The sequence below is a fragment of the Lottia gigantea genome (assembly GCF_000327385.1).
Source record: "Lottia gigantea unplaced genomic scaffold LOTGIsca_41, whole genome shotgun sequence".
NCBI classification, from domain to species: Eukaryota; Metazoa; Mollusca; class Gastropoda; family Lottiidae; genus Lottia; species Lottia gigantea.
The window spans coordinates 1,826,833-1,851,867 of record NW_008709421.1 but is presented as its reverse complement, the minus strand read 5'-3'; the positions used below and the strand labels follow the sequence as shown (position 1 = coordinate 1,851,867).

General features: G+C 34.8%; 1 protein-coding gene across 1 annotated transcript in view; it reads left to right on the top strand.

The window, feature by feature from the left end:
• LOTGIDRAFT_122591 (hypothetical protein) overlaps nucleotides 1-25,035 on the top strand; it is a gene marked incomplete at both ends in the record, with an annotated part of 69,285 nt that overhangs the window by 29,995 nt on the left and 14,255 nt on the right. The window contains 2 exons of the mRNA XM_009060274.1: nucleotides 8,672-8,756; nucleotides 24,383-24,474. Of these exons, the coding sequence (XP_009058522.1) occupies nucleotides 8,672-8,756; nucleotides 24,383-24,474 (177 nt within the window). The remainder of the gene's footprint in view (nucleotides 1-8,671; nucleotides 8,757-24,382; nucleotides 24,475-25,035) is intronic.

The following is a 25,035-nucleotide window of genomic DNA, read 5'->3' as shown; positions in this document are numbered from 1 at the left end:
TTTTAAAGTAAAGAACGCAAACAACTGTAATCTTATCACAAATTGTCCTAAGCAGTGATCTACTTTCATGCAAAATTTCTAGGATGACAATTGTAAATATTTCAGGTAAAGGTAAATGCCCACCGGATGTGCCACGCCCACTTCAAAAATTTTAATTTGTCTGTGATGATGTGTATATTGTTAAATACTGTTCAAAATTTCAAGTCTTTACAATCATTAGATCATGAGATATTCGTAGTTAAACTTTTTTTTAGGGCAACGGTGACTGTCGGTAAATTATAGACACAGTGATTTTACGCACAGTTACTATAGAAGTCAGTACAAAATTTTCGATTTTTTTAAACGCGCAATTTTGATCAAAATATCAAGTGTGATATATCACCAAAAAGGAGATTTCATGCACTCAAAGAATATATAAGAATTTTTGTCATATGTTAATTAGGTCACGTGACAGAGCTCTTCAAAGTTAAAAATCGGGATTTTCCAATGGCTGTAGAACCGGAAGTTAACGATGCACAACAAAAGTGAGGATATCAACGGATATATCTCGTAAGGGGCAACAACTTTTGTTCAGGTCAAAAGGTCAACAAATGTCAAATAAAAGTAATATGAGCCTTTGAAGTTTCGAAAATTGCTGTTTTGGACGTCTGCAAAACCGGAAGTATATATCGGACATCAAAGATCAAAGTAAGAATGGTCATCCTTAGCCAATGACCTTTGACCATGCAAAGGTCTTTGACCATGCAAAGGTCAAGGTCATTCATGCTAAAGATCAAAAATGAAAATTTATAAAATTGTTAAACCTGTTCCCTTTTTTAAAGTAAAGAACGCAAACAACTGTAATCTTATCACAAATTGTCCTAAGCAGTGATCTATTTTCATGCAAAATTTCTAAGGTGACAATTGAAAACTGTGAGAGATATAACAATTGCAAATATTTCAGGTAAAGGTAAATGCACACCGGATGTGCCACGCCCACTTCAAAAATTTTAATTTGTCTGTGATGATGTGTACATTGTTAAATAATGTTCAAAATTTCAAGTCTTTACAATCATTAGATCATGAGATATTCGTAGTTAAACTTTTTTTTAGGGCAACGGTGACTGTCGGTAAATTATAGACACCGTGATTTTACGCACAGTTACTATAGAAGTCAGTACAAAATTTTCGATTTTTTTAAACGCGCAATTTTGGTCAAAATATCAAGTGTGATATATCACCAAAAAGGAGATTTTATGCACTCAAAGAATATATAAGAATTTTTGTCATATGTTAATTAGGTCACGTGACAGAGCTCTTCAAAAATCGGGATTTTCCAATGGCTGTAGAACCGGAAGTTAACGATGCACAACAAAAGTGAGGATATCAACGGATATATCTCGTAAGGGGCAACAACTTTTGTTCAGGTCACAAGGTCACCAAAGGTCAAAGTCACTAGATATGAGCCTTAATATATTTGACAATCACTGAAAACATAAAACCGAAAATAAAAAAATAAAAATCCAAAATTCAAAAATCGGCTTCCTAAGTTTTGTTAGCAATCGATTGCAGATTCTTTAGACACCAAAATCACACAAATCAGATTTACCCCTGAAGCTTAATATCGATTTTTACAAAAATTGGTCACATCAAGATGGCGTCTAACACGTTACTTCCGGTTCAAATTTTTTCATTCGAAAATTGTTATAGGGACAATTTTAATTAATTTCAAAAAGAATTTTTCAAATACCTACAAAATTCCGGAAGTTGAAATTTCAAGTTTAGAGGCGAATGACGTCAAAACCGGAAGTGATATCGAAATTTTGAAAATAGATTTTTGTCAGGAATCAAAATGCTTATCTACTATTAAATTTTTAGACGATTGAAATAAAATTGTAGATGTTGAAAAAAACGCTAAAATTAAAACAAAAAAAGTCAGCGACAAAAGTCAAAATCTGAAATTTTATAAAGTGCTATCTTTTAGTCATTGGTATAAACGAAGCTGTCTAGTAACAATCCACAGGCTCTTATTAAAATAGGACATTGAAAAAGTAGTGAAACCTTCATAAAAATCCATCTATTGCCAACAATTGACCGTTACTGATATTTTTTTTGAAATTAATTAATTAAACATGTTATAATCCTGGTCACTTTTCGTTTCTTATTTCTGAATGGAATGGTCTTGGATTGCAAAATTTTTGGTCTTGAATTGATACTAAAATCAATAGTACAAGAGTTAATCTTTGGGGTCTCTAATTAACTCGTATTTAGCTAATTACCGAGGGAATCCCCGTGTTTACATTTCCAATAGTCCTGATTTCCAATGTTTAATATGATTGGCTATTATTTTTAAAAGAATAACCAGTGTATACAGTCAGGGACATCTGTGATTGGTTAAAAATCGTTTAAATATCCGCGAATGTGCACTCACCGCATTCCTTTCTTTTCTCACAACAACAATATGGCGGCTCGAAGAATGCACAGTTTACAATTTAAAAAGGCTTCAGATTCAGAATATAAAGGGAACAAAGAAGAAATGGGATCAAGAAAATCTAAGAATATGTTTCGATAAGGATGTCTATGAATGTTGGTGTAATTTCATGGAAGGGAATCAGTTAAAATCTCAGCCACTCGCTTGTTCAACAGTCGGTAATAATGACGTCATTTGGTCACGTGAACAATTATGGAGTCTAAATTTAGCTTCTCAAAGCAGATTTGAGTAAATGACTTCCCCCAGTCTTTCTACGTCCACATACGGTATTTTAACATATGAATATTTGTATAATTCATTAGAAACACTGATTAATCAATAAGTAAGCATGATTTGACAAAGAAAAATGAGCAAATTAATGCATCTTTAATTAATTTTGGTGTGCTCATTGATATTGATGAGATCTTGGTTTAGTGCGAATTTGATGATTGTTTGATGGACACTTTTTGAGTTATTGCCCTTGACTGATAAAATATCATTGAAAATTTAAGACATCAGAGAAGAGTGATTTGATAATTTGATTTGATGTATTTTGGTTATTGATATTGATTTTGAAAATATTGTGAAAAACTCAGCATAAATGACTGACAGTAAATATATGTCAATAAATTCAAACTAAGATGCATTTTTATACACCAACATGAACATGTGCTGATTCCAAAAAGAAAAAACAGTCAGCAATAACCAATCACAGAAGACTTTTTGATGGGATCACCAATACCACTAGTAGTACAGCGATTCATTTGATGTATACTGAACTTGGTGTAATAAATAATAAAACTTGACATCAAATACCCTCCTTTAAAATACCCAACGTTTCGTCAAAAAAGTTTTGACTTCATCAGGGGAAGAAACAAACTACAAATGGTGGAAGGCAGTTAAGATTAAAATTACATTATGACCTCATAAGGTTTATGACGTCACAATCTTAGAAACCACATAACAAGAGAAGAGTCAAATCACAAAATGGTGGGAGGCAATTTGATTCTTGATAACATGACCTCAGAAGATTTATGCCATCAAAATCTTAGATACAACATAACAAGTATGTAATGATGACTTCGGGGCCCAGTTCCACTAAAGTGCGTAAGTTTACGCAAAATATTTGTTCGTAAGTTAATCTTACGCAAAAACTTACGCCTGTTTCATTAAAGGACTTACGATCTTTCTTTCGTCGTGTCTCGCGTCACGTGATTTGTGATAGCATTACCAGACTACAAAATGGCGTCCTACAACGGAGTAGGCCTACCTTGTGGCGGTGTTACTTCTTCACAACCTTGTAACCCTAATTTCACTTCTTTAGAAGTAAAAAACTTATTTCCAGTGGGGTCTATCAGCTCACATCAAGCTTGCCAAGAATGATAAAAATCATTATCACAGACTTGTATCACTTATAAATAAGACTTAGAAGATCATAATTAATGTTTAGCTCACCTGTATTTCTGGCGAAACTGCGCGTGATCTTCCACAATTAGAGAGATCTTCTCGCAAATCATCAACCAACGTTTGGTTAACCGATAACGTTTCTTAAAATCCACATCATCCAAACGGATCAAATTATTCATCCTTGGATGAAAAACTCTTAATCTCTCGGCCTACGCAGTCCAAACAACAGGTGTTCTGCCATTTTGACGTTGACGTTGCTATGGACATTACATTAGTCACGTCAACTTACGACAGCCGAAACCCTGTCGTAAGTTTAAGAAAAACTTACGAACTTTTTTGCGTAAGTTTTTTAGTGAAACGGAAAATTTTGTTCTTTTCTTTCGTAAGATAAACTTACACAAAATTTAAGCGTAAGAATGTTAGTGGAACAGGGCCCAGGATTTGCCAAAAAATCTAAACAGGAAGGGAAAAAAAGGGGGAGGGGGGAATACACTAATATTTAGCAATATTGAAACCTCCTGGGTTCAATCCATACGGCCATACAGAGTCAAGTCTATGAATCCACAGAGTTTCTGCACTGTCAAATTTGCTTTTGCTTTCATTTGGAATTTTCTCAAGAAGTGTGCATTTATAATCATAACCAGGTTGGTTAAAATGGGGGGCAATATGAGGAGCTTTATGAACCTTTTTCAATTTAAATTTGCTCCTATGTTTGTTATGTCTAATATTGAAGGGGGTTATTGTCTGGCCAACATACTGAAATTTACACAATTCACAAGTAAGGCAATATATAACAAAATTACTCTGACAATTTAAAGAGTCTTTGATAAAAAATGATTTTGAGTGTCTATTGGTGATTGTGTTAGTTGTGTTCATCTTTTCACAAGTTTTGCACTTGGGTTTATTACAAGGTACACATCCTACACTTTTAGAAATATTCACATTTTCTACACACTGTTTTAATTTGTTTTCCCTTAATAAATTTCCCAAGGTCTTATTCCTGTGTCCTGCCACAATGATTTTACTTGTTTTTAATATGTCCATCATTCTGTAGCTTGTAATGAAGATTATTCCATGGACTAACACCTATGACCCACGACAACCAAATCTACACAAAATGGCCAAAGACACAGACATTTTAAGGACAAGCTACCCAAGAGGTTTCAAAATTGCTAAATATTAGTGTATAAGAATTTTTTCAAAATTAATCCTTGACGTAGACTATGCTCACAGAATTAGTATAGTCTACGTCAAGGATTAATTTTGAAAAAATTCTTTTAGGTGGAAGAAAGATTCCTAGGCCTTGATGCTCCATGTTCCTGACGACAGTAAAAAGTTAAGGGAAGTAACTCTGAAACAAACGACCTTGTTCAGTCGTTGTGATCATTAAAAAAAATCTAGAGGTTTTTGTACATTTTATTGTGTGCCCCATTTTATTTTTAAAAGAGATTATTGCTATTTTAAACACGAATTGAATCAGAAAATGTGAAGGGAAATATCTCAAAGCGAAAAAAGAGATATTAATTTGTTTCGTTTCATTTTTAAAATAATTTTGATTCCATAATATTGACGTCAACAAAAATTCTGTCAAATGGAATAGTTTCGTTTTGTAGTATGAAAATCTACGATCCTTAAATTTAACAATGCTCATTTTAGAGCGTTTTTTTCACTCTGGTATGCCGGTTGGTAGCGGTAGGCGGTTGGCTTTTAAAACCCACCCACGTATGTTATCTTGCTTCACAAGCTATCTTTATTCAAAATCAAAGCTGCCAGTGGGTGTATCTTACCTTGCCTGGCAAGCTATCTTTAAACGATCTTGAAAATAAATGAGAAAATTCATATTTAATCACCAATGACTCGATAATCATTTCTGACAGCCGCCAGTTGGTGTATGTTACCTTCTCTGGCAAGCTATCTTTTCATTCTGTATGATACACAATCGTGGTAAATGTGGCTTTTGAATGCGATAGGGGTGACAGTCCGAATTTGATGAAATTTTGTGTTGGTTTAAATCAACAATATCTTGGATAAGTTAGATTTTTGGTAAGATTTTGACACCTATTGGAGAACGCCTTAAAATACTGAAAATTTATCATGGAAGTAGGCCTATCTTGCTAGGCAACCACTTGTTTCAATGTGTTGGGAAAATTAGATGCTCAAAATAATGAAAACAAGTTAGAGAATTATGTGCCTTGCCATGTCTGAAAATTAAACTATTTTTTTAAACAATTTTTAACTTGACGCATTTTCGCTGAACGGTTTTTGAGTTACTGCCCTTGCCTTTGTAAAAACGCCTCAAAATGTGTTTGTGAGCACTATAGAAGCTACAGTTTTCAACCAAATTTGATCAAACTTTTTATGATCATTGGAATTGATAAGATCTCGGACAAGTTCTAACTTGAGATATTTTTGATGAACTATTTTTTAGTTATTGCCCTTGACTTTGTAAAACGCTTCAAAATTTGTTTGTGAGCACAATAGAAGCTACAGTTTTCAACCGATTTTGATGAAAATTGGTGTGATCAATGGAATTGATAAGATCTCGGACAAGTTTTAACTTGATGCATTTTCGATGAACGGTTTTTGAGTTATTGCCCTTGACTTATGAAAAACGTGTCAAAATTTGTTTGTGAGCACAATAGAAGCTACAGTTTTCAACCGATTTTGATGAAAATTGGTGTGATCAATGGAATTGATAAGATCTCGGACAAGTTCTAACTTGATGCATTTTCGATGAACGGTTTTTGAGTTATTGCCCTTGACTTATGAAAAACGTGTCAAAATTTGTTTGTGAGCACAATAGAAACTACAGTTTTCAACCGATTCTGATGAAACTTGGTGTGATCACTGGAATTGATAAGATCTCGAAGGAGCTATAACTTGAGATATTTTTGATGAACATTTTTTGAGTTATTGCCCTTGACTTTGTAAACACGTGTCAAAAGTTGTTTTTTGCCCTTGATTAGAGCTGTGTGATTTAATTGTTTGTTGTATTTGGGTTATTAATATTGATTTTAAAAAATTTTGTGGAATTATTATTTATCTCTTTAAACGAGCGGCGGCAAAACCTCATTTCTGTTCTACCAATCTGATTGGTAAGATTTGAATGTCACCAATCTTTTCCACACCCCAAAAACAAAGTGTAGTGGGCTTAGTTCCATACGGGTAAATAAGACCATGTCAAAACCCATATTTGTGATACGATGATGCAGAGCATGTAGTTGAAAGGAAGATGATTATAGTCAGTGTTGAACAGGATAAAACTATTGGAGACAATTATCAAACTTATTTGATACTATAAATCCTGTTGGGGGATGTGATAATCTTGTCACTGAAATACGCGTACACGCAAGATTTTACTCAAGACTCTAATCGGCGACAAAAATCTATGACCAAGACTGCTCGTTTACCCGCACCTTAACTGGAAAGTTTTCCATCATTAATGCCCCTAAGCACACGTCTTTAAACAAACATTTTCGAACTAGTCTCAAAATGTAGACATTAGAATTTAAAGTTCTACTTGTCTAACTTCAGTTCGGTTGAGTTATTGCCCTTGTTTTTATATGCATTCTATTTTTATACCCCACATAAAATGGGGGGCGTATTTGCCGTCACCCATGTCCGTCCGTCCGTCCACAATTGCTCGTAAACACCCTACAAGACACAATTCTTGATGGATATAAACGAAACTTGGCATGAGTGTTTGTAATTACCCAAAGATGAACCCCTTTTGAAAATCAGATGAATCGAAAAATATTTAGCATGAGTTATTGACATTGTTCTTGAAAACGTGTTCAATTTTTAGCTCGTTAACACTCTAGAAGAGACAATTCTTGACAGATTTTGACGAAACTTTGCATGAGTGTTTGTTATCACCCAAGGATAAACCCTATTGAAAATCAGAAAAATCGAAAAATATTTAGTATGCGTTATTGCCCTTGATCTAGTGTTTAATTTATAGCTCCTAAACACTCCAGAAGGGACAATTCTTGACAGATATTGACAAAACTTGGCATGAGTGATTGTTATCACCAAAGGATAAACTCTATTGAAAATCCGAAAAATCGAAAACTATTTAGTATGAGTTATTGCCCTTGTTCTTGAAAACGCGTTCAATTTTTAGCTCGTAAACACTCCAGAAGGCACAGTTCTTGACAGATTTTGATGAAACTTGGTAATATTATCCAGTATCGCCTCAAAAAGTTCAAAAGAAGTGTATTACTGAAGGTTGAATATTTCATACTGGTAATTGTTACTGTACTGCCAAATGTTTTTATTTAAAATCAAAGCTGCCAGTGGGCGTATATTACCTTGCCTGGCAAGCTATCTTTTTAAATCAAAGCTGCCAATGGGCATATATAGCCTTACCTGGTAAGCTATCTTTGTATATAGGCCTTTATTTTGAGGTTCACCTTTTTGCACCAGTCTAAAAAATTTCCTTGCACATAACAAATAAGATCTAGATAAACATGTTTATGTGATAACTAAATTGTTGTTATTTTATTTAAAACAATTTCAAGCCCTTTACCTTAAATTTTAATTGAGTCATCAACTTCAAAGAAAGCCATGTTGTACTGTTTGCATGGTTCATGAATACATGACCTAATTTGCATAGTTAGTAACCTGTGCAACAAGTTTATGTTTATGAACATTTGTTATAAACCCAGAACAGTAAGCTTACTGTCGTGTTATTAAATCAGTTATTGAATAAGGTTTTGTGGCCCTGAGGCATGAAAAATAAGTTTGTTCCAATATATCTAGGTTGAATTCTCATGCTGGAAATGTATTAAACTTTCTAAACATCTATAACTTCAGGTGCTACCAAAGAAGTAGGAAGTGCTCTGACAAGATTGTGTATGAGACACAGGAGTATTGAGAGTAAATTAAAAACATTGACTAGGTCAGTATATATATTTTGATATGCCCACATAATTTAAGAGGCATATATTGGGGTCACCCTTGTCTGTCTGCCTGTCCACAATTGCTCATAAACACTCTAGAAGGCACAGTTCTGGATGGATTTTGATGAAACTTGGTTTGAGTGTTTGTAATCATAAAGAATAAACTCTAATGAAAATCAGAAAAATCGAAAAATATTTGATAATAGTTACTGCCCTTGTACTTGAAAAAGCATTTAACTTTAGCTCGTAAACACTCTAGAACAATTGTTTTAACAAAACTTGGCATGAGTGTTTGTAAGGATGACCCTATTGAAAATAAGGAAAAATTAGTTATTGCCCTTGTTCTTGAAAAGACATTCAATTTTTAGCTCGTAAACACTCTACAAAGCACAATTCGTGACAGAATTTGATGAAATTTTGAGTGAGTGTTTGTAATCACCCAAAGATAAACCCCTATAGAAAATCAGAAATATCTGAAAATATTTGTGTCTCCTCCGTCCCAATCAACCCCTTTAAGACTAAGATGCTATACTTCAATCAAAACACATAATACTAATACACGGATGATGTGAACTCTCATTTATTAATGACTACAGAATATAGTGTTCACATGAATGGTGATTTTTACCATTCGACTATTAGACAGTATCATTCGACTTGCATTCGTCCGTCCGTCCGTCAACATTTCTTGTGAGCACTATAGAGACTACAGTTTTTATCTGATTTTGATGAAACTTGGTGTGATGCTTTAGATTGATAAGATCTCGGTCAAGTTCGAATTTGACATATTTTCGATGAACGGTTTTTGAGATATTGCCCTTGACTTAGAACGCCTTGAAATTTGTTCAAAATTCTGATGAAACTTGGTGTGATCATTGAAATTGATAAGATCTCGGACAAGTTCTAACTTGACGCATTTTCAATAAAATGTTTCTATACGCCCACACGTAAGATGGGCGTATATTGTAATCACCCGTCGTTCCGTCCGTTCACATTTGGCTCGTGCTTACTCTACAGGCTACAGTTCTTTATGGATTCTTTTGATTTTTATACGCCCACACGTAAGATTGGCGTATATTGTAATCACCCCGTCGGTCCGTCCGTCCGTTCACATTTGGCTCGTGCTCACTCTACAGGCTACAGTTCTTTATGGATTCTTTTGATTTTTATTTTGTGTGTCAATGTCATTATGAAGATGATCCCTATTGATTTTCGTTATGATCGGATAATTTTTCACCGAAATATCGTGTCTGACTCGACGTTTTTCTCTATTAGCTATATTGTGCAACTCGTGCTCACTCTACAGGCTACAATTTTTTACAGATTCTTTTGATTTTTATTTTGTATGTCTATGTCGTCATGAAGATGATCCCTATTGAATTTCATGATGATCTATCGATTTTCATGATGAGCGGATAATTTTTCACCGAAATATCGTGTCTGACCTGACGTTTTACTCTGTTAGCTATATTGTGCAACTCGTGCTCACTCTACAGGCTACAATTGTTTACAGATTCTTTTGATTTTTATTTTGTATGTCAATGTCATTATCAAGATGATCCCTATCGATTTTCGCGATGATTGGATAATATTTCACCGAAATATCGTGTCTGACTTGACGTTTCACTCTATTAGCTATATTGTCCAACCCTGTAGTCACTAAAGACTGTTTAATCATTTCTGACAGCTGCCAGTGGGCGTATGTTACCTTGCCTGGCAAGCTATCTTTATTTTGTGTGTCAATGTCATTATGAAGATGATCCCTATTGATTTTCGTGATGATCGGATAATTTTTCACCGAAATATCGTGTCTGACCTGACGTTTTTCTCTATTAGCTATATTGTGCAACTCGTGCTCACTCCACAGGCTACAATTTTTTACAGATTCTTTTGATTTTTATTTTGTGTGTCAATGTCATTATGAAGATGATCCCTATTGATTTTCGTGATGATCGGATAATTTTTCACCGAAATATCGTGTCTGACCTGACGTTTTTCTCTATTAGCTATATTGTGCAACTCGTGCTCACTCCACAGGCTACAATTTTTTACAGATTCTTTTGATTTTTATTTTGTGTGTCAATGTCATTATGAAGATGATCCCTATTGATTTTCATGATGATCTATTTGATAGGATAATTTTTCACCGAAATATTGACGTTTTACTCTATTAGCTATATTGTGCAACTCGTGCTCACTCTACAGGCTACAATTCTTTACAGATTGTATGTCAATGTTATTATGAAGATGATCCCTATCGATTTTTGCGATGATCGGATAATATTTTACCGAAATATCGTGTCTGACTTGACGTTTCACTCTATTAGCTATATTGTGCAACCCTGTAGTCACTAAAGACTGTTTAATCATTTCTGACAGCTGCCAGTGGGCGTATGTTACCTTGCCTGGCAAGCTATCTTTGAGTTAATGCCATTAGCTTACGATAAACGCGTCAAAATTTGTTTGTGAGCACAATAGAAGCTACAGTTTTCATCCGATTCTGATGAAACTTGGTGTGATCATTGAAATTGATAAGATCTCGGGCAAGTTCTAACTTGACGCATTTTCTATGAAATGTTTTTGAGTTAATGCCATTAACTTACGAAAAACGCGTCAAAAGTTGTTTTTTGCCCTTGATTAGAGCTGTGTGATTTAATTGTTTGTTGTATTTGGGTTATTGATTATGATTTTAAAATATTTTGTGGAATTATTCAGCATAAATAATTTCTTCAATATGAGAAAATTCGTACTTTAGTCACTAAAGACTGTTTTATTATTTCTGACAGCTGCCAGTGGGCGTATGTTATCTTGTAACGCAAGCTATCTTGTTGATTTATGGTAGAGAATTTGGACATTGATATCGGTAGTTCCCGTGAAAATTTGGTTAGGAAAAAAACAAAGTTTCAGTAGAATTGGGTATCTCGTCGGTAGAGCGGTGGACAACATTGGTAGACTACACATGTATGCTTGTAAGAACGATAGAGGCTACAATTTTTTACAAGTCAAATTAGCTTGTAGACATAATAGAAATCTTTAATCGATCTTGATGAAACTTGGTTTGTGTGTATCTGTTGGTAATATTTTGATTTTTATACGCTAACAAGAAATGGGCGGCGTATTTTGCTGTCACCCATGTTTGCCGTCTGTAATTGCTCGTAAACACTCTAGAAGGCACAATTCTGGACTGATTTTGATGAAACTTAGTATGATTGTTTGTAATCACCCAAGGATGAACCCTATTGAAAATCAGAAAAATCGAAAAATATTTAGTATGAGTTATTGCCCTTGTTCTTGAAATGCTCATAATCACTCTAGAAGGTGCAATTCTTGATGGATTTTGATGTAACTTAATGTGAGTGTTTGCTATCACCCAAGGATGATCCCTAATGAAAATCCAAAAAATCGAAAAATAATTAGTATGAGTTTTTGCCCTTGTTTTTGACAGTAAAAATAGTAGAGATTCAGATTTAAACAATATTTATTAATGCTTAAAAACAACATATCAATACCAAAATCTATACATATCATTGAGACTTTTAAATGCTAGCTTAGAGATATCAAAGACATGGTTAAATATTTAATTGGCTTTTGAAGAGACTACATTTGACACTTATCTTGGATCCAAAGCAAACTTTGCTAGCTTTAATCCAGTCTACCACTGACTAGGAAGTTGCTTAGGTTTTTATTGCACTTGCAGACAATTACAAGACGTTTGGTGTATACATTGGGGAACCTGTAAATCACTGTAATACTGTTTGACTACAGATGAAGTTTTTACAGCTGTATGATTAAAGGTTGCAACAAATGGTATTATTTGGTTGTGGTGTTGGATGTTAAGAACAGTGCATGTCTATATATAAGGTTACATGGAATAGTCTATTATGATGTTATAGTTTACAGGGGTGATAGGTTGGGTAATTATATTATTTAGAATAAGGTTATATTATGACAAGAGAAAACTCATGGCATAAAACTTTAACCAGTGATTGTTGTTCCATAAAGCTGTGTCTATATATCGTACTCATAATTGTTAAATGCACTAGAGACTACAGTTTTTATCTGATTTTGATAAAACTCGGTGTGATGCTTTAGATTGATAAGATCTCGGTCAAGTTTGAATTTGACATTATTTTTGAGATATTGCCCTTGACTTAGAACGCCTTGAAATTTGTTAAAAGTTGTTCGTGAGCAGGATTGAAACTACAGTTTTCATCCGATTCTGATGAAACTTGGTGTGATCATTGGAATTCATAAGATCTCGGACAAGTTCTAACTTCACGCATTTTCGATGAACGGTTTTTGAGTTATTGCCCTTGACTTTGTTAAAATGCGTCAAAATTTGTTAGAAATAGTTCGTGAGCAGGATTGACGCTACAGTTTTCAACCGATTCTGATGAAACTTGGTGTGATCATTGGAATTGATATGATCTCGAACAAGTTCTAACATGAAGCATTTTCGATGAAAGGTTTTTGAGTTATTGCCCTTGACTTTGTTAAATCGCGTCGAAATTTGTTAGAAATAGTTCGTGAGCAGGATTGACGCTACAGTTTTCAACCGATTCTGATGAAACTTGGTGTGATCATTGGAATTGATATGATCTCGAACAAGTTCTAACATGAAGCATTTTCGATGAAAGGTTTTTGAGTTATTGCCCTTGACTTTGTTAAATCGCGTCGAAATTTGTTAGAAATAGTTCGTGAGCAGGATTGAAGCTACACTTTTCAACCGATTTTGAAGAAACTTAGTGTGATCATTGGAATTGATAAGATCTCGGACAAGTTTTAACTTGACGCATTTTCGATGAACAGTTTTTGAGTTATTGCCCTAGACTTCGTTAAAACGTGTTGAAATTTGTTAAAAATAGTTCGTGAGCAGGATTGAAGCTACAGTTTTCAACCGATTCTGATGAAACTTGGTGTGATCTTTGGAATTCATAAGATCTCGGACAACTTCTAATTAGCATTTTTGATGAACGGTTTTTGAGTTATTGCCCTTGACTTTGTTAAAACACATCGAAATTTGTTAATAATAGTTCGTGAGCAGGATTGAAGCTACAGTTTTTAACCGATTCTGATGAAACTTAGTGTGATCATTGGAATTGATAAGATCTCGGACAAGTTCTAATTTGACGCATTTTCGATGAACGGTTTTTGAGTTATTGCCCTTGACTTTGTTAAACTGGGTCGAAATTTGCTAAACATAGTTTGTGAGCAGGATTGACGCTACAGTTTTCAACCGATTCTGATGAAACTTGTTGTGATCATTGGAATTGATAAGATCTCGGACAAGTTCTAACTTGATGCAATTTTGATGAACGGTTTTCGAGTTATTGCCCTTGACTTTGTAAAAACGCGTCAAAATTTGTTCGTGAGCACAATAGAAGCTACAGTTTTCAACCGATTCTGATGAAACTTGTTGTGATCATTGAAATTGATAAGATCTCGGACAAGTTCTAACTTGACACATTTTCGATGAGTTATTGCCCTTGACTTTGTAACACGCGTCAAAAGTTGTGTTTTGCCCTTGATTAGAGCTGTGTGATTTAATTGTTTGTTGTATTTGGGTTATTGATATTGATTTTAAAAAATTTTCTGGAATTATTCAGCATGAATAATTTCTTCAATATGAGAAAATTCGTACTTTAGTCACTAAAGACTGTTTTATTATTCTGACAACTGCCAGTGGGCATATGTTATCTTGCAACACAAGCTATCTTCTACTTTGATGTTGAAATGTCTTGATTATCCAGCACTGGTAAATGGAACAAGTAGCATGGTTCAAAAGACTTGACAATGCATTATAGAAAGTATTAATAGACCTGGCGACACGGGGAACATCTCAAAGCATAGTTCTGTAGAAAGCCATATGCCATCTGAAACTTGTGTAAGCATTGTTGGAAAATATTTTCTTTACTCCTGATGTTGTGTCACATTTATGTATTTTTGCACATAATAATAAAGACATATTTCAAAGCTTACATTGCGTGAAAAGATACAAAAAAAGGACCGAGGCCTATTTGAACGACCGAAAGTAAACTTTTAACACCAATAAATAAGTTTATAGTAAAATTATAGTCATTTCTACGCCATCTCACCTTGGACAAACTACTGTTTTCTCAAGAGTTCTCTGTCAAATGTCAGTCGGTTGACAGTATTGGGATCCAATGTCCTTTTCTTGTTAACAATAGTATTTAGTTTGTGAAACAATACTCTGGTCAGGTAGAAGACAAAGTTAGCAGATCAACCTTATTGACAGGGAGAATTTCTAAACTGCGAAATAATTTTCGGAATGAACTTTTTTACAAATCAAGTTAGTCAATGTACGTTCGAATAATCGAATGGTAAAATCCGATTCGAATATTCCCAAAAACGGATTTGAATTTAATTATTCGACTATTCGTGTGAGCAGAACAGAATATGAGTTAAACATTTGAAATCAGAGATAATTTACACAAATTATGAAGACAATCAGACTTTAATGAAATTTGGTGTGAGCATTTATATTGATGAGATCTTGATCTTCAAAATTAACGATTTTTCAATGAAAGGTTTTGATGTTTATTGCCCTTTACTTAGAAAAAATGCGTTATCATTTGTTTGTGAACACTATGAAGACTATTTTCATTTGATTTTAATGAAATTTGATTTGATCATCTATTACTTGAAATTTTGATGAACTAAATTTGAGTTATTGCCTTGGCTTTGATAACGCATCAAAAGTTGTTGGCTTGTGAACAGTTTTATGAAATTTTGTGTTTTTGACTACAGATTTTAGCCGATGTTTATATTGATGAGATCTAGGTCAAGTTCTAATTTGTCTATGTCTGTGTTGATGAGACTCTGTTTGTGTGGATTTGATGATGACTTAACCCTTTCTGTATGGGAGCGCCCGATTCATCCAGATGTTTTTCTCTGAAAACACGGGACTGCACTCAACTCCATTCACATAGCATTTGCTTAGTGCCTGTTCTATTGCCACATATGGTGGCGCTAGTTACATGACTACCAATTCTTAGCAGTCAAAATGGAGGACTAACGAGACTAACTTTCATCAAATAATTGCGACAAAATTTCATTTTTCTGAAGAAAATCATGGAAGAAATTATGGAAGGAAATTCGAGTGCTTCAAGTGGTTCGGTGTTCTATGGATTTGACAATGTGGACATTCGTTTAGCCGAAAAAAAAGTTGATTCCGATTCCGAAAATGAAAGTGACATTGAAATCGAAAGTGAAGGTGACTCCAGTGATGATGAAAACATGAATAATGCTGAAAAGCAGCCAGCCAAAGGTGAGGATGGATTTGATAAACTATACAAGGTCAGACCTTTTGTGGGCTTGTTCAATAAAGCATTTCAACAAGAACATATACCTTCCAAAAACATAAGTATAGATGAAGGAATGATCAAGTTCAAGGGCAGGCTAAGATTTATACACAGGGTTCATACAGCACTTTGCCTCAAAAATTCAAAGACTTTTCAAGGACTCTGGACTTTGAAATTCAAGGACTTTTCAAGTATATTAGTCTGACAGAATACACATGTACCTAACTTCTGAACTGTGAAATCAATAAAGATAGTTAATATTTGTCAAAGGCAATGGGGTTAATCTGTTCTTTGCCTGAAGATGTGTGTGTATTTGCAAATCATCAGGAAGTTTGGTTCTCTTTTCTCCATAACGTGTGTATGTGTAGGCTAGTACTGGTGGTGCTTACAAGAATGGGTAGTTATAGCCTAGTTCTTAAAACCCATAAAATTTCTGCTTTCATGGCAGCATTACCAACAGACACGTAACTTGTCACATTGCTACTTGACCTGCTTTGAAGAGGATTCATCGATGGTAAACTAGGTTTTGTCACCGCCACTAACATTTGAAGACACCGACATTATCTGTCCTTCCATTGACTTAATCAAACTGACATGTTTTTCACTACTCATGTGAGATTTCAGAGCTGCTTGTCCCATTTTTGCCAGGTTTATAGTTTTGTTACACACTGAACAGCGAGCATGGTTTCGGTTATCTTTAACCTCCATTTACTAAATTCACTCATTTGTAACCAAGATCGGTTAAAAGTACATCTTCCGGACATAGCGATAAACTTAGATTAGAACAATGGCGGCGATCAAGATGTACATGTTACCAAGGAGACCATTTCCCAGTGGGCCCAGCTCTGAAATATTACTTTTTATGCGCCCACATGAAATGGGGGGGCGTATATTGTTGTCACCCATGTCCGAGAAAAAGGTTTTTTTATGGTGTTTTCAAAGACTTTTTTTGAAATCAAGGTTTTTCAAGGCAACGGACGGAATTCAAGGGTTTTTCAAGGCTGTGCGAACTCTGTATACACTACATGCCGATGAAACCAGTGAAGTGTGGATGGCTGCCAGTCCAGACTCAGGATATGTTCACAAATTTCAAATTTATACAGGCAAGTAAGCAGATGGACAAGAAGTCAATTTAGTTGATTGGATCTGACATTAAAAATGGTGGATGAATTTTGACACTTTTTCTCCAGAGTCAAACTTGCAGTGGAACTTTTGAAAAAGAAAACTTATTGCTGTGGAACTATACGTTCAAACAGTAAAATTATCCGCTGTCTAAAATGAAAAGTGGGGATACAGAATCTAAACAAAGTGGAAATCTTCTGGCAACAGCATGGCAGGACAAAAAGACTGTTCACGTCTTATCTACAATTTAAATTCCAACATGACAGAATAAAGCCACACAACAAAAGGATGAGCGGTTGAAGTTGTATCTGACGCCATAACAAACTACAACAAGGGCATGGGAGGTGTGGACTACGTTGACCAGTTGACTATTACAGGTTTGGTAGGACTTTGAATGAATTTTTTTCAAAAATATTTTGTATGTAGGATGTGATATCTCATCTGCAAATTGATTTGTAGATGTAATTTCGAATTTGACGATTTTTCAATGAATGTTTTTTGAGTTATTACCCTTGACTTATTAAAATACATCAAATTGGACTATTAAACACGATGGGGGCTACAGTTTTTATCGGATCTTGATGAAACTTGGTATGCAGGTACAGTATACTCTGCATAATCCGACATACACTGGGACTGCAAAAAAATATTGGATTAGCAAGAGTGTTGGAGTATTCAGAGTTTTGACCTGGCCATGTGTTACTATTTATAGCTCAGTGACCCACATTTTACAGACGGTATACCTTTCTAATAATAAGACAATAATAAAAGACAATTCAGTGGAATACCTTACTATTATTTAATTGTGCATATTTTGAGCTACCGTACATACACTTTTTATTGGAATTAATATTGTCGGCAAACTTTGTTTTAAATTCTTCTTTACGTTTTAAAATGCTGCTTATTGTTGTTCGATGGAAACCAAATTTCATAGCTAAATAGGACTGCGAAGAGCGCGGCGCTTTTTCATAATCTCCAATAATTTGCTGTTACATATCCAGAGACACATCAGTACGGCACGCTTCACAGGACGAAAATTGCTAGCCTGAGATTTTTGATAAAACGTGAAACAAGTTGCATATTTCTGTTCTATACGGTGTAATGAATGATACGAGTACCAATGCCATTTAAAGGATTTATGCCAAGACGTAAAATTTCCCCGTAATTACAATGATTTTTACCTATAATCATTGACAAGGGCTTAAAAATGTCTCCCAGAACAATATTTTTGACAAAAACCTTAGATTTCTGACTCTGGTCGCTTTCCAGTCGAGAGTTAAATTGGTTAGCAGTCAGCTGATCTATGACGTCATAGACGACACTCGATAGACTGGCAGCCTGCCATCTATAGTTGAAGCCTTGCAAACATCGATCTTTCACTTTCATTACTGCCATGGAATCCAACTATTTCGACCATGATCCAGCCATATCAGTTTGAGCCGCTTTTGGAAGACAAACGATCAGTACTAAAATATTCTGATGGCTCTGAAAGCTCTGACAATTCCGATTTCTCAGACGACAAAACCGATTCTTTTTCTACAAACAACCCGAATCGGTAATACAGATGGTAAGTGGATAGAGTTTAAACAGTCGTGACCATAAACTATCAGGTTGAAAGCAATGATAATTAACATTGCAGAAGCTCATTGATATCCATTTCAAAAGAAAATGAAAAAGAAATAAGCATATTGGATATATCTCCGGACCGTAGTAGGCCTATTATTATCATCACATAAAGTCAGTGTTAATATGGCGGCGCGGGTCAAAAGGTCACCTAGGTGAATACGTAGCCTCTACCATCCAGTCTATTTGCCTACGTACAGCTTCGACGTAGATGGGGTTAGTCTGAACGTCAGACACTAGATTCAGTCTGTATTTCCGTAAACATTGATTGAATGTGGCCATCGAGTTGAAATACAGATATTACTTATTAAATAGCTGCCTTTGTGGATTGTGTAGAGAAATGCCAACAACACTTGAGAGCCTTTGCTGTATAGAGGTTAATGACCTGGTTTGTTGAAGTTGACGGACCCATAGATGACAATGAGCCAATTCATGATCACCGCCTGGTCAATGCCACACAGTACACCATATGAAAATTAAGTTGTGTGAACGTTTTGCTTATGATTCAATGGCGGCATCAGAACATATGTCTAGTATGATGTCATCAAACGAAGATTCCCGAGTAGTGGCGGAAAATATGCATAATTTGAGAAGCGCTAAATTAGCCTTTTGAAATGAAAAAAAGTGGTAAATAAAATTTCTTTTTTTCCAGTAAAATCGATACGAATGCATTAATGACAGTGTATCTGAAATATTTTCAATGTAAAAGAGCAACTTGGCATAAATCCTTTAATCTAAAGGCAATGAATGACCTTGATCTTGAAGCGAGGTCATTGGCGGTGATCAAGCAGCATAATTTAGTTATCTAATTGACGATAAGTGATCAAGATGAGTAGATGTCGGATTATACAGATTTTTCTGAGTGTCAGGACCACTGATCAATGTCGTAATTCGGAATACTCAGAGTGTCGGAGTAAGAAGGAAATCAATCGAGACAGAAGATGTCGGATTATGCAGAATGTCGGAATACTCAAATGTCAGATTTCACATAGTACACTGTATGTATTAATGAGAGTAAATTTCAAATTTGTCTATGTAGATGAGACCCTTTTAGTGTGAATTTGATGATACCTTATTATATATCTTTGATAATTTTAGACACAGAGGATGCTTCTAGGTTATTGCTATAGGTTATAACTGACCCTATATTGATGAGATATTCAGGGTTTTTTTAAACTACAAATGCATAATGAAGATCTTCAATAAGAGAAATTTGGTATTATTATGAAGATCTTTAATATATTCAATAAAGATTTGGTTATCATCTCTGACAGCTGCCAGTGGGCGTATGTTACTTTGCCTGGCAAGCTATCTTTTAGCTATTCTTCATTTAGTGAACCGACTGTTTTACATGATTTTTATATGCCCACATATCTCTATGTGGACGTATATTGTCGGCAACCCTGTCCATCCGTCCGTCCGTCAACATTTGCTTGTAAACGCTATAAAAACTAGATTTTTTGATAGAATCAAATGAAATTTGGTAGATTTTTGATGGAATCAAATGAAATTTGGTGAAATTTGGTAAATTTTTTGATGGAATCAAATGAAATTTGGTATGTGTATACAAATTCATAAAACGAAGATCAAGTTCGAATTTGAGCTATTTTCGAACGTTAGAAGCAGAGTTATTGCCCTTGCACCAAAATCTTGAACATGCTAATTACTCTCTTAGTTTTCAACCGATTTTGATGAAACTTAAAATGGATGTTAATGGACCTAAATCGAAAGGTTTGAGGAAGTTTAGTTTACTTCTGATTAAATTTAAGGTTTTTTCAAGATATAGGCCTCTTACATCAGTTTTGAGGAGTTATCGCCCTTTGACCTCTATCCAGTAAGTGCTTCTATCAACATCAATTGCTCGTAAACACTCTAAAAACTAGAGTGTTTGAAGGAATCAAATGAAATTCGGTATGTGCATACATTTTTATGAAACGAAGATCAAGTTCGAATTTGATTTCGAGGGAAGGGAGGGTTTGATTCTCCCAAATGTACAGGCCTAGGGTGGAGCAGACACTTTATTTAGAAATTAGGATTAAGGGTCTTGATATTAGGTTTTCTTCTGTTCTTATTCTGATCTGAAATTAGAAAAAATAACTCGCCCAATGGGCGAGAAGTATGGTATCTGTTATGTACTGATTGTTTTTAGTTTACTATGAACAATATTATCATTTAAGTTCTTATTTTTTGAATATGCAACTATCATTTTCTGCTTATAGACATGGGGGAATTTCTCTTGAAGGCTCTTATAGTGGGCATGAACTATCTTGCTTGCTCGATTGCTGGTTGTATTAAACAAAGGGTGCTATGCCTACATTATGATGAATATTTAGTCCTATAGGTCTTACTGTATTCAATGTCTCAATTCAATGGGCTTCCCTAGATTGATGGAATTTGGTGGTTTCATATTCGGGCAAGTCAATTTCTATACGCTCAATTGGGATTAGGGTGAGATCATCTATTGAATGGTCGTCGAGGTTGAAATGATTAGAAACAGGCTTGTCTTTCTTTAATTTGATGTCTGACCTATGAGCATTAAAGCGAGTTTGTAAATTATTCTTAGTTTCTCCTACATATTGTTTGGGGCATTTCTTGCATGAAATTAAATATATCACATTCGAATGTTCACATGTTAGATGTTCCTGGATCGGGTACCTTTTATTCGTAGAGTTGCTTACAAAATAATGAGTTTCTGATATAATGGGACATGTTTTGCATCTACTGGACAAACATGGAGCACTTCTTAAACCTGGAGGTACTTCGGCATAAAGGCTGTTTTTAGCTACTATCTGAGCTAAGGTGGGATTTTTTATGTTTCGTAAAAATCGTTAAGAGGACCCACGCTCTTTCAGTTTTGAGAAAACAATCGTACAGGCTTGGTTGAAATCAGAAGATCTTGTACAAATTCGATGAAATCGTAAAACTTGTGACTTAATTATACCAGAAAAGGTATGTTTTGGGTGAAAGGAGTTGTGCAAGAGTTGATGAGTATCAGTTTCTTTGAAATACACTTTAATATCCAGTTTATTTGTTTCTGCTATGGAATCTCCCTTAAAGACTGTGGTATCGAGAAAGTCTATGCTTTTGTCACTCACGTTTGCGGTTAGTTTGATAGAAGGATGGTGGTTGTGGAGAATTTCAAAGAATTCCCAAAACTGTTCGATAGAATAAGTCCAAACCATAAAAATGTCATCCAAAAGCGTCCGTAAAAAAGTGGGTCAAATGGACAGAGGGGCAACACCTCACGTTCCCACTCTGCCATGAAAAGGTTTGCGTACGAAGGGGCGAATTGTTTGCCCATTGCTGTCCCTGAAGTTTGTAAATATGTTTTACCATTAAATGTGAAATCGTTTCGACTAAAACAAATCTCTAAAAGCTGTAGAATTGCATTGTCAGGTCTGTTTGGATCTGGGTTTCTATTAAAAGCTTTACGAACTGCCGTTAAACCAGTAGTGTTATCGATATTGGTATACATAGAAGAAACGTCGATAGAAATTAAAATAGCATTAGAGGGAATTAGAAGATTTTTTATTTTATTGACAAAATCGGTTGTGTCTTTAAGGTAGGCGCGATGTTGACATGCTAGAGGTAGTAAGAAATGATCAATGTATTCTGACACTGCATATGACTCACTACCACAGTCAGATATAATCGGGTGGCCTTTAGGGATTTTATTCTAGATAAACCACTCCTTGGTTGGATTCTTATGGATTTTAGGCAAAGTGTACAAATGTCTCTCTCGACAATCAGGTTTGGCAGACATATAGTAATATTGTTTCTGTTTGAGATAACTAGTTTTGACTAAATCGGCAAGAATATTGTTAATCGTGTTAGCAGTTTCTTTGAAAATTGGTTTCGGTAAATGGCATAATGTTTAGGATTATTCAGTTGATTCTCTGCTTTTGAAACATAATCCTCCCTATTCAGAATGACACAACATGAACCCTTGTCACTCTTTTTAATAACAATCGTCTTTCTTAAGTAAGTTTAAAGCTTCACGTTCCACTCGTGTGAGATTAGGCTTTTCGTGTGTTATGGAAAGGTTCACTGTTTGGCTATTCATACTCACAAATGATTTCAATATTTCAGGATGGATGGCGGCCTGAGGGGGTGTCCACGTGGATTTAGGAATAAACATTGTTCTAGCACCGCGTGGGTGGTTTCGAAAAAAATATGTGCAGCTAAGATTTCGTTGAAATCGTTCAATGGATGGTCGGAGATAATTCAAGTTAGCTATCTTTGGTGTGGGAATAAATTTAAGTCCACGGTCTAAGATTAATGCTGAAGGGGTGTGAGAATTTTGCGGCTCAAGTTAACTACAGTTTGGCCTAGCGGTGGCCTCTCAGTATTTTTATCCCCAGTAATTAGTTTAAAGACTTACTCGATGCTTGAAGCTGGTGTATCCAAAACAAATAAATGCTGTTTGCTGTTTCTGGAGACCAATGAAGATTATCAACTGGTTCGAATTCTTCTTCGTAGGGTGGTAAGATTGTCGCGCTGTTGATACTGGACTCCATCATCATGTTGTTGAGAGTGCGAAGGTTCTGTTGTGCTTTGTTCTAGATTTTATTTGAAATGGGTATACATGTGAAGAGGATGGAGTTTGGAAAGGTTTTGTTGGCTGAGGCCTACAAATCATTTGTTGAAGTTATTGAATATGAGAAAATTTTTATTTTAGTATCTTAGTGACCCTTTGCATTTCTTATATCTGCCAGTGGGCGTATGTTACATTGCCTGGCAAGCTTTCCTCTTTAATTTGATAAAAAATAAATTACAGATAATAAAAATTAAGAAAATAGTTAATACAAATTTTGTTCATTTATGTTGATTATACGCAGTTATCATGTTTGATCAACCAATTTTGATAAAACTTTGTTTGATTAGTGAAATGGATGGGTATTTGAATAGGACAATATTATTGTCACCTTTTACCATGACAATTCACAAATTTCAGCCTTTTATAACATTTTACAGAAATCTTGTTGAAAATTTTCCTGTATGTCACATGAAAGCCTGGCCTATACCTAGTTTCTGGACAAAAATTCAATATATCATGAACATGAAAATCTTGAGGAAGCCAAACTGAAAGTTGAACGCTACATTTTATCAACATCAACGACAATTTTTAGAATTATCTTTCTGCATGAAAATCTTTCATCAACTCTGAAAATGCAAGAAAATGCAATTTCAGACATCAAATTCAAAATCCAGATGAAACATTTGTCATAAATAGGCATGCAAAAACCCCAAAAGGAAATGAGGAAGAAGGACTACATATTATACAATCATTTGCATGAAATGTTTTAGTGGACTGTGTCCATATATAGTGAAACATTTTTTAGTAGTTACCCTTTACTAAAGCTCAAAATCTCTTATGAACACAAAAAACAAAACAAAAGAAGCTCAATTTCATTAGATTGTGATAAAACCTGGTATGATCATTAGAATTGAGAAAGTTCAAAATCAAGATCCTGTTAAACAGTGTTAATAAAAGAGATTTTGACTTTACTACTTCTTAATGTCTTCGACAAGTAAGATTTGATATTTATATTTTACAGTTCAGTTATGGATGGAATGGTATTGCCATTACAAGAGAAATTAGAAGATTGGAAAAAAGTTGTGGTACAATTAGATAGAGATCATTGTAAAGGTATGTAACATCTATCTAAACATGAGTTTGACACCACCCTTCAGAATAACCTTTCTGTATATCAAGGGCAGTAAATCAGTAAATATTTGTCAGATGGTGCTCAGATTTGAAGTCATCTAACATCTCATTGATATAAAGGAAAATATTTAATCTGATAAACAGTAAAATTGTGGGAGCCGAATTTTGAATTTCGATTTTGCTTTTTATACGCCCACATGAATATGTGGTCGTAAATTGTCGTCGCCCTTGTCGGTCGGTCAGTCGGTCCGTCAACATTTCTTGTGAGCACTATAATTTTTATCTGATTTTGATAAAACTTGGTGTGATGCTTTAGATTGATAAGATCTCGGTCAAGTTCGAATTTGACATATTTTCGATGAACGGTTTTTGAGATATTGCCCTTGACTTTGAACGCCTTGAAATTTGTTAAAAATTGTTCGTGAGCAGGATTGAAGCTACAGTTTTCATCCGATTCTGATGAAACTTGGTGTGATCATTGGAATTGATAAGATCTGGGACAAATTCTAACTTGACGCATTTTCGATGAACGGTTTTTGAGTT